The 11,841-nt window shown below is 28.9% G+C and overlaps 1 protein-coding gene across 1 annotated transcript; it reads left to right on the top strand.

Moving 5' to 3' along the window:
• Positions 1-4,470: 4,470 nt before the first annotated feature.
• LOC120091894 (O-Glycosyl hydrolases family 17 protein) lies at positions 4,471-6,680 on the top strand. The gene is made up of 2 exons (XM_039050052.2): positions 4,471-5,891; positions 6,485-6,680. Exons 1-2 carry the CDS (start codon positions 4,553-4,555, stop codon positions 6,517-6,519), a joined length of 1,374 nt encoding a protein of 457 aa, XP_038905980.1. The 5' UTR covers positions 4,471-4,552; the 3' UTR covers positions 6,520-6,680.
• The last annotated feature ends 5,161 nt before the right edge of the window (positions 6,681-11,841 follow it).

The raw sequence follows: 11,841 nt of genomic DNA, 5'->3' as shown, positions 1-11,841 counted from the left end.
AAGGAGATAAAGCAAAACATATTTCATCAAAGCTTTTATACATTCATGATCTTGAAGAAAATGGTGACACCATTATACAACAAATTTGTTCAAAAGATAACCTAGCAGACTTATTTACAAAGGTGTTATCTACCAAAATCTTTGAAAAACTGGTGCACAACATTGGAATGCAACGACTTAGAGATCTCAAGTGATGTTTCCATGAGAGGGAGTAAATATACTTTTCTGGAGTAAAAATTATATGAAATAGGTACTATTTTTCCTTTACTAGGATTTTTTTTCCCATTAGGTTTTTTTCCTAGTAAGATTTTAATGAGACATATTATTATAATAGATGCTCATTAAATGCTCATACTTAATGCCAATTGACCATGTGTCATGCCTCTATTTCCCAAAGTATTGTTCATGTGTCTAGCATTATTAGTATCCAAGTAATCAACTTCCTACTTGTCAAGTTGCCTATAAATAGTATTATTTTGTGGGTTTTGGAAGACACACATTGAACAAATTACATGAAAATTTGAGAAAGTGGAGAATTTAGTGAAATTTCTTATTTTATATTTTGCTAATTTAATTTAATTTGTTTATTTATATATTATGTTTAATTTAATTTAATATTTATTTAGTTTATTATTATATTATATTATATTTTATTGGTATCCATATTTCGGTTATGCTCCTCAAATTCACCAGAAAAGAGAAATTTAGATTGTGTTCTTATATTTTTATTGAATGCAAATTTCTCCCACTCTTTTTCCATCTTTCTTTTGTAAAATATTTATCCAATTGCATCTCTAATAATATCTAGTCTTTTCATAGTTCCACATTAAATTTCTAAAATTCTCTAGACTTTTTCTTTATTCGAGTTTGAATCAAAATCAATCCATTAACTCCATCTTTCTATATGCACCCCTTTATTGAACTAGTGTGTATATCTAAATTTTGAGAAAGAAAACACATTGTATCATCACTAATTATAGACCATACAACATAATTATTATTTTTCTAACGTCAAAGACCTAAGTTCTCAAACCTCATCTCTCATACTTGTTGAATTCAAGAAAAAAAAAATTCATCAATATATTTTAGTACAACGATTGCAATGATGATAGATTGAATCCCTAACCTCAATGAAAAATGTGCATGTTAATTACTATTAGCGTAACTTCACTTTGACCAAAAAAAAAACTCTATAAAATTATAATTGACATTTTTTTAAATCTAATATTTTATTAATAGAAACCCATTGAATACTTTATTTTAATTTATTAGTTATTCGGAAAATAAACCTTAAAAATTAAAAAAAAAAAATTGTAACATTGAATATAAATATATATATATGTAATGAGAGAGAGAATGAGAAAGGGCTAACTTTGGACGGGCAAAGTAAGATAGTAAGCCAACTACCTTAGTTTAAATGAACCAAACCAAACCCACTTCATGGGTTTTGGGGTTATAAATTTGTCGAGGATATTAGGTTATGAGATGTTTTGAAATATAAAAAAATGAATCAATTAATTATTAAATATAATCAAATAGCACTGTCTATCAATGATGAGCAGTAATATTTTGTTATATTTAAAAATATTTTTAGTAGTTTCGTTATTTAAAATAATTATTCTTTCAGTTTTAAGTTGTACCATTTTCTTTATTGTTAATGACAATGTAAGGATAAATTTGACTTTTTCATTTTTTTTATTTTTATTATATGATTATGTGAATTAACACTTCTAACTTTTTAGTCAATGACACTTATAACTTCTAAGTATGTATTTAGATTGATAATTAACAAATTCATATTATGTATATTGTTGGTATATTAGGACTCCTCATCAAATAAATCAATGTTATTGAATCCATAAAGAATATACAACAAATTTGGTATATCGGCATTTATATTAGGTATAAAAAATATTTAATATATAAAAGATAGGGGTGTTCATGGTTCGGTTCGATTTAGTTTGGGGCTCAAACCAAATTGAACCGTAAAATTCAGAAAGTATTTTCTTTTGAAACCGAACTGAACCATATATTCGTTCGGTTTCATAGTTTGTTTTCAAGATAGAAATGCTTTACGTGAGAGTCCTAAGTCCAAGTTCGCATTTCGTCTTTTGTCTCGTGAAGTACCTTCATGAGACTTCACGAGACAAAAGATAGATTTTTGCCTACATGCGGGCTAACTACGTGTAATCAATGGTATCTGGAAAGAAAATGAAATCTGAGGACAAAAAATAAAGCAAGAGAGAAAGAAACAATGGTACCTGGAAGGAAAATGAAATATAAGAATGGAGGACGGAGAGTGAGATGTGAGATCTGAGAGGAGAGTGAGAGGCGACAGACGGGTCATGACAATGAAGAGTTTGAGATAGAGAGTGAGTCGCGGAATGAGATATGAGAGGAGATTTGAAACCATAAGGATTAAGGAAAATGAAAAACTATATATATATATATATATATATATATATATTATATTGCTTTTTAGTATATTTATTAAAAAGTGGTTTGGTTTGGTTTCAAATCGGTTTTCAGATTTGAAACTGAACTGAACCATCGATTCAGTTCAATTCTAATTCGGTTTAGCATTCGATTTTAACAGTTTCAATGATCACCCCTAATAAAAGATTAACATTTAATAATATACAACAAACCTCCCCTTAATAAAGGGCTAAGAGGTCATGGGATCAATCTATGGTGACCATCTACTTAGAATTTAATATTTTATTAGTTTCCTTGACACTCAAATGTTGTAGAGTAAGGTAGATTGTCCTGTGAGATTAGTCGAGATGCACTTAAACTAGTTCGAACATTCATAAAAATCCTTTATATATATAAAAATTAAAACATTTAATCTTACCTCTGTAAAAAAAAAAAACACAACACAATTTATAATATACGTCATTGGGTATATTATGTCGATGGTATATTAACAATCATAATCAATTATATTATATGAACAAGTATATTAGACTTTTTATTTCTAATATGGGTGGAGGACCTCTAGATTGTGCTATTTTTGCAAAATTGAAGAATAGTGACGTTTACAAATTATTATCTTACTACACCTAATATTAACCATATAAATTCTAAGTTGCTTTATTTTTTTAACATAAAAAGAATATTTATGATATTTCCATAAAAATCGAAAAAGAGAGTAAATTAGATAAAAAAAAAAATAGTAAAAAAAACAAAAAGGGAAAAAATGTAAATTGAATTTAATTTAAAAGGAGGGAAAGAGGAGAATGGATGAGAATGAGTTGAAAGTAGGTGATGAATCAAGAAAATCCAAACCGTCGGATACAAGCAATGGCGACAAATAAACGACTACTAATAAAATAATTAATACTTTTCATTTTACAGTTGATATTTAATTTCTTTCTTTCTTTTTTTTTCCCCCTAAAGTAAGAATCGGAAACGGTCAAGTACGTGCCTTTTTCTTCCGCATTTTTCTGATTGTCCCTAAACATCCACTACCCATAAATTCGGTTCTCTCACACGGGTTGCTTTTATTATGATTATTATTTTCCCATTTATTAAATTTTCATAAATATATTAATTTATATCTTTTTTTTTTAATTTTATTTATCAATATAGTGTGAAACTGTTGATAGTTTTTATAAGTTAATTAATTTAGACTCTTTATTATAATTACTTTTAAAAATCATTTGTATATTAATTCTTAAATGTAGGTTTTACGAAGTAGACTATTAGAGTAAATGTATTGATGATTTTTAAAGAAAACTTTGTTTAAGAATCTAAATTGATTTGTCTATGAAAATTTGGATGTTTGATTAATACAATTATAAGTTTTACACGAAATTTTTCTAAATGCAACATAATTAAAAGTTTACATTGATATAATTATAAAAGTTCAATGTTTAAATTGATATGATTATTAGCTTATAGTTTAAATCGATACAACTTGTTCTATTTAGTAATAATTTGGTTTTTGTTTTTAAAAATTAAATCTATACACACTACTTCCACCCCTAATTTTTTTTCCTTTGTTATCTACTTTTTACTAATGGTTTAAAAAATCTAAGTCGAAATTTGAAAATTGAAAAGGGTTAATTTTGAAAACTTTTTTTTTATTTTTTTAATTTAGTTAAGAATTGAATTATTGTAGTTAAGGAAGAGATAAATTATTGTAAAAAAGAGGAGAAAATGAACTTAATTTTCAAAAAATCATAAACAAAAAATTAAAGTAGCTACAAAATGGGCCTAAAATTTAGGAGTATACGTTAATATTTTCTTAGAATTTTTTTATTATTATTATTTGAATTTACACAATTCATGTCCTTTTATGGGCTAAAAAAAAATGCAAATTACAACATTAGAAAGGAAAAAGGAAGGCTGGGGGACTTTTACCGAAACAAAAACAAATCCCTTGAATTAATTCTTCCTATTTTTTCACCTTAGCAGTGGGACCCACCAATTATAACCTAATACCAAGAACACAAGAGTGGTTGGTCGTCTTCCCAGTTTCTTTATTTCTCTATAAAAATCTCAAACCAAACTTCTCTGTTTATCTAAGCAATTACTCAAACCTAAATCCATGGCTTTCTTCTCTTCTCTCTGTTTCCTCCTCCTTTCTTCCATTTCCTTATCCCACGCCGCCGGATGGGTCGGAGTTAACTACGGCCGAATCGCCGACAACCTTCCGTCACCGGACAAAGTAGTTCAACTCCTCAAAGACCAAGGAATCGACCGAATCAAGCTCTACGACACTGACTCCACCGTCCTCACCGCCTTAGCCAACTCCAACATCTCCGTCGTCGTCGCTCTCCCCAACGAACACCTCTCCTCTGCCGCCGCCGATTCTTCCTTCACCGACAATTGGGTCCAATCCAACATCTCCCATTTCTTCCCCTCCACGAAAATCGACGCCATCGCCGTCGGTAACGAAGTCTTCGTCGACCCAAACAACACCACTAAATTCCTCGTCCCCGCCATGAAAAACGTTTACTCTTCCCTCCAAAAATTCAACCTCCATAACTCCATTAAAATCTCCTCCCCCATTGCCCTCACCGCCCTCGCTTCCTCTTACCCAACTTCCTCCGGTTCATTCAAACCCGACCTAGTCGAACCGGTCATTAAACCCATGCTCGATCTCCTCCGTCAATCCCAATCTTATCTCATGGTTAACGCTTACCCTTTCTTCGCTTACGCCGATAACTCCGATAAAATCTCCATCGATTATGCTCTGTTTCGCAACAATCCCGGCGTTATTGATTCCGGCAATGGGTTAAAATACACCAACCTCTTCGAAGCCCAAGTCGACGCCGTTTTTGCCGCTATGTCAGCGATTAAATACGACGACGTCCCGGTAGTGGTGACGGAGACAGGATGGCCGTCGAAAGGCGACGAGAAGGAAATCGGAGCTAATACAGATAATGCGGCGGCGTATAACGGAAATTTGGTGAAGAGAGTTTTAACGGGAAATGGGACCCCGTTAAGACCGCGGGACCCACTCAACGTATTTCTATTTGCGTTATTCAATGAGAATCAGAAACCGGGGCCCACTTCTGAGAGGAATTACGGTTTGTTTTACCCTAATGAAGAGAGGGTTTATGAAATTCCTTTTACACTCGCTGATTTGGAGAGTGGAGTTCAAACGCCGGTTAATGGGAGTAAAGTTCAGGTGAAAGGGCGGCAGACGTGGTGCGTGGCTAATGGGAACGTGGCGGCGGAGAAATTGCAAGCGGGTTTGGATTATGCTTGTGGTGAAGGAGGGGCTGATTGTCGTCCGATTCAAGTGGGTGCCACGTGTTATAATCCTAACTCTATTGAGGCACATGCTTCGTACGCTTTTAATAGCTATTATCAGAAGATGGAGCGTGCGGCTGGCACGTGCGACTTTGGTGGTGCTGCTTATGTCGTCACTCAACCTCCCCGTACGTATAAAATTTCCTCTTCCTCTATAATTTTTTTAAAAGAAAAATATATTTTTTGATTGGAGTCTAATTTTTATTTAGTTTTTAAATTTTTAAATATTATATATTTTTTATTCTTAAATTTTTTTAATTTGGTTTTCTAAATTTTTAAATGCTGAAATTTTACGATTGACATTTAAGTTTTGCTTCAATTTAATTCTCGATTATTCACTAAATATTTATTTTTCGTCTTTAATATTAATTTATATTAATAAATTTAAAGTCACAAAAAGAATTATATTTAATAAAGTTTCACTATTTTTTATCACTTTTAAAATTAAATTTAAAATTTTATTTCATAAATAATTTTAATTAATTAATAGAAATTGATGTGAATAATTGAAAGTACTTAATAGAAATTTGGTTTTAAAAATATAAAATATTGAAATCTATAGACAAAATTAAAATAAAATTCAAATTTTAAGAATAAAATTATAACATTTTGAAATTTAGGACTAGTCTTAAGACTTTAAGAATAAAAAAAAGTTTATGTATTTAATTAATTAAATATTTATTGGTTTAGATAATAAGACGATGTCGTTTCAATGGTGCAGAGTATGGAAAATGCGAGTTCCCCACTGGGTACTGAGCTCCGGCAGATAGAGAGATTGGCTGATATTTCTAATTTCATTTTATAATTGACGTTTATATTTTTATGTTATTTTTTTAGAATTCTAATATAATATTTGTATGCAATACATAAATATTAAATTTAATATTAAAGTTGATAGTTGGACTATGCTTCCCAAATTTTATTTCCAACCTCTCTCAATCTTTTGTTTGGATGCATTAATAAACTAATCTCTGTCTATCTTTTTCACCTTTAAATATCATTTAATTCTTGAACTAACAACTAAACGATAATTATGTCTTTTTTCTCTTGTGAAATTTTATCTTTTTCGTTTGACAAGCACGGGCCAAAAAATCCTTCAAAAGAAAAAAAAAAAAAATCGGTTTGTTGTCTTGACTCTTTTACATCAAAATTTATGTCAAAGTATATTTTCATGAATATCGAACTGAATATAAAAATTCGTTGAATATAAACAATAAACTACCAAATGTATAATATAAATAACAATTAATTAGCTTAGAGCATAAAATGTTTTTTTTTTTCCTAATTTTTTAAATAATTTTTTCGTAAATATTTGATAGCATCTAACATATTATTGATATTTTCATCAACACTATTTCCGTAATATTGAACGTAAAGAATAAAGGAAAAATCCTTTATATTTATGGAAGCTAATAACTTGTTTACATCACATGGATTTGAATTATTAATTAATTTGAAGACATTTTTACACTCTTATTTTTAAGGATTAGTTTCTTAATTTTAAAAGATATTAATATCACATTTCAAAATAATTACGGAATAGTATATTTTTTAAAATTAGGACAAAAATGTAAGATGCCTCATTCTTTCGTAGTTTTCAAATTAATCCTATTCATTTTTTTAGTATATGATTAAAAAATTCAAAAAATAAATCTGTTCTTTTTAATTTATAAAATATGTTTAATTAAGTAAAAACAAATTAAATTGCCAAAAATACAAAACAAAACGAATAGTTAAATCTTAATATTCTAATACATATTGTGAAATTTTGAATTAATGTTTTATACAATTAGTAGTAAGCCACCTACCTAACCAAAAAACCAAACCCTCTTCATAATGGGTTTGGAGCAATAAATTTGTTGAGAAATATTTCAATTTTGATTTGTCCCATTTTCTATATTGTTAATAAGATAAGGTCTTGTATTCAACGCGCATTTCAAAAATCAAGACCAAGTGGAATTTTGTATATATATATTTATATTATATTCTGTCTAAATTGACCATTCCCAAGAGGATTTCAATTGTCTAATCCTTTTCCTCTCTTAGTTTTTTCTTTTTCTCAACTGATTTCACCAAATGTGTTGACTTGTAAGATAAAACGAACAAAGAAGAAAAGACCTTATAGAACTTGAGGTCAATGAATAAAAAATCTAAAAAAAAAAAAACGAGGACAAAAGAGAACAACCAAACTCGCCTCAAATACTCTAAATAATACAACTCAAAGTCAAACAAATTATAAAAAGAACGTAAGACAATAGAGAAACACATCATACCGAACGATATGACAAATCATTTAAAGAGTTCAAGGTAGCACTATGAACACGAAAGTTATCTAGATAACAACACATCAGATCACCCACAATACTAATCATGGAAGGTGATTGCCTTATTCAAATATAATGTATGATATGAAATTCATAAAAGAAATCATATAATGGCGTATCAAATGTTAAAGGAAAAAAAATGTACTACTCCAAATTCTATAGAACTCATCCTAAATTTTTTTTTTTTGACAATAGTTTAAAGAATGACTACCTAACGAACAATGACAATTAAATTAAGTAAATTGGTGAGGCAAAGATATCTTATGAAACCAAACAAAAGATTATTCAAGTCAATATTATTGGCCTAAATTGTCCTTTCTTTTAAAAATAACACCCATACCATATGTCTCTTTTGATTTTTCATGGGATGTTTGTTGTCTTGTCCTCTAATTTTCAACCTATTTGCATGCAAAATATTTAGAATGATTAAAACGTTTCATAAATAGATGGATATTGACATAGTTCAATTGATTAAAAAATATATATTTTTAACCAAAAATCAAAAGTTGAAAACTTAATTAACTCTTGTATGTTGTTTAACTAACTTTTCTTTTAATATAGCATATTACATTACAAATGGGAGAGGATGAGAATGTAAACCTACCATTCCTAACAGAGAGAAGTACAAATATTTAACACAAAGTTCTTATGGTCTTATTCAAAGTTTATATATATATATTTGATCTCAAAAACTATAATAAATAGCTCCATTTTTTAAAATATTTATAAATATGTAATTTTATAAAGATAATTACAATCATCACGTTTTATTTTTTGAATACACAATTATTAAGATATATTTGTTGATTATCTCTCTTTCTTAATAAATATATATATATATATATATATATATATATATATATATTTAAGTTTTACGGTCAATAAATTCCAATCTCTAATCTCTTAGTTATTAATGCATACTTTATGCTAGTTGAATTATGCTTATATTGACAAAAAATAATATTTAACTATCAACCATATTTTATGACAAAAATTAATTATTAACATATAATTGATGCAATGATGTCAAACTAGAAATAAATTTTGAGTGAGTATTGATATATAACTGATACACAAGTGTTACACTTGAAATTATATTTAGAATCGTGTTGATATACTATTTTTACGCTAATGGTATATACTTGATGAGAATGAACTATACACCTTGCAACAAAAGAATGTGGTTTCTAAACAATTTAGGTCCCGTTTGATAACCATTTCATTTTTAGTTTTTGATTTTTGAAAACTAAGTCTATTTCCTTCCTGTTGCTTACCATGATTTGCATCTTTGTTAAGTATAGTGGTTGAATTCTTAGTCAAATTCCAAAAACAAAAAACAAGTTTTTTAAAAGCTACTTTTTTAATTTTCAAAATTTGGATTGGCTTTTTAAACCATTGATAAAAGTTAGATAACAAAGAAATAAATTTGGAGGTGGAAGTAGTGTCTATAGACTTAATTTTAAAAAACAAAAACAAAAAATCAAATGGTTATCAAACGGGATCTATGTAGTTGTAGGTGATTTAAACATATTTAGTCTCCGTTAAACACTTATCTTTATTATTACAACATAAAAATTGCATTTCGATCACGTTTGAGCTTTGTTGGTTCATCATGGTGAAATATCATTTGTTTTCGAGATTCTCCAATTTTATGTTTTTGTTACAAACAACCTCTACAATACTCTAATGAAAATTGTTGCCAATAGAATGAATTGAAGCATCATTATAAGATGATAATGTACTAGTAAAATAGTACTTTTTCAAAACAAATGAATAAAAAGTTCCATTTTTATTACATGAATAGCAACTGCACAAGCACATGTTGACTCATAAATTTAATATAAGAACAAATATATAATTTAAGCATATGAATTGTATAATTGATTATTTATAAATTGAAATTTTATCCATAATGTATTAGGATTTGCTAAAATATCTGGTAAGAAAAAGTTGACTCCTAATAAAATTATGGTTTAACTTTAATTTACATGTCACTTTGATATATTACATGACAATATCAATAAAGCTTAATTGGAAATTTTTACATTTTTTTTAGAAGGACCTTAATGAAATTAAATTTTCAGGGAACCAAAAGCAACAGCTGGCAATTCCAACGTTCGAATTGGTACACCAAAAAGAAATCCTAAAAAGCCTTCTTACTTTTTTCTTTTTCAATTTTTTCTTTTCCTTTTGAAAAGTTTTCAATTTGAGATTTTTAAATCAATCTTTCCCATTAGGGGTGTTCAAAAAATCCGATGATCCGAAAAAACCGATCAACCTAACCCATGCAATTTGGGTTGGGTTATCAACTCATTTGGATTGGGTTGAGTTCAAATAAATGAAATTTTTGTGGGTTGGGTTAGTTCGTGAGTTCACCTAAAATGACTCAAACCAACGCGAACCAACCTGAACTTATTATTAACTTTATAATGTATATTTTTTACTTATGATACAATCATATATACATATATTTATTTAAGTTTTATCATCTTTTTAGATAATTTATTCTCCAACAACTCCTAAAAATTGTTTTTTAGCACTTTGGAAAGAAAATATTCATTATATAAATTAAAATTGAGTTGTTAATCTTAATCCAATATATGAAAACAATTAAATCAAATTTTTACATATTAACAACTTACTTTCTTTTAGAACAAAAATAACCCGATCAAACCGAACCAACCCAACCCAAATGTTTCATGGTTGGGTTGGGTTGGGAAGAAGGGTGATTTGGGTTGAAGAAATTAACAACCCAAAGGATTGAGTTGGGTCCAAAAAGTCCTTCAACCCAACCCACGAACACCCATACTTCCCATAGGTTATTGTCCCAACGAATAAGTAATTATAGAAATGAAATCTTCATATACTTCGAAAAAGCAAGAGCAACAAGTCCAAGTAAATAAAATACGAAAAGAAATATGTAATTTTTTTAGGATTAAACAAAAGGATTCGCAAATAAAAATACTAATACTACAACCAGTCCATAAATAGTTAAAGCTTCCATAAAAGCTAGACTAAGCAATAAAGTACCTCGGATTTCTCCCCCCACCTCGGGTTGTCTCGCGATCCCTTCTATAGCTTGGCCCGCAGTAGTATCTTGACAAACCCCAAGTCCAATAGAAGAAGCCCGACGGCCAACCCAGTAGCAATAACGAAAGCAACAAAAATCAGTAGATTCATGATAAGTTCCTCATACCAAAAGAAAGAAATGGTTAATGATACAATCAACCAATGAATTATAACTTATTATTCCATCATTAAGATTTATCCAACTAAAAACTCCGAGCCGATTAGATATATCTTTAGTTCCTATATAACTAGTTAATATCTAATATAACATATACATGTGTTTCTTCCCTAACATAAACCAATTATTCATATCTTGAATTCCATCGAATTTTAGAATCATTCTTCGAAACATTTCCAAGGATTATCTTATAGCAATTTGATTCAATACATCTAGCTGACTCCACTCTACCTCTTAAAGATTTTCATTCTTATTATGTGTTTAAGTTATTGGCAGGTGTATTGTTTTTGTAAACAAATTATACAATTAAGTGTGTAGCAATGAAATTCTTTAAACGTTGAAAGAAAAATTGAGCCTACAGACATAGGTCGTAATTTTAAATTAAGACTAAGGATTTATAGGTCGTTGTTCAGTAATTATACAGTGCAAGTGTACATGTCATGTTTTAATATAGTACACAAGTGGATTATACTTTGCTTTCTTTAAATTTTAGGTTTTTGGTTCACT

The sequence above is a fragment of the Benincasa hispida genome, chromosome 11 (assembly GCF_027475165.1).
Source record: "Benincasa hispida cultivar pf3 chromosome 11, pf3_genome.v1.1, whole genome shotgun sequence".
Taxonomy (NCBI): Eukaryota; Viridiplantae; Streptophyta; class Magnoliopsida; order Cucurbitales; family Cucurbitaceae; genus Benincasa; species Benincasa hispida.
This window is presented reverse-complemented; position numbering and strand designations above follow the sequence as displayed.

Excerpts from the sequence above, each read along its gene's own strand:
- LOC120091894 (XM_039050052.2), top strand. The coding sequence starts at position 4,553 with ATGGCTTTCTTCTCTTCTCTCTGTTTCCTCCTCCTTTCTTCCATTTCC. Across the intron at positions 5,892-6,484 it reads TGTCGTCACTCAACCTCCCC|AGTATGGAAAATGCGAGTTC; the intron begins GTACGTATAAAA and ends TCAATGGTGCAG.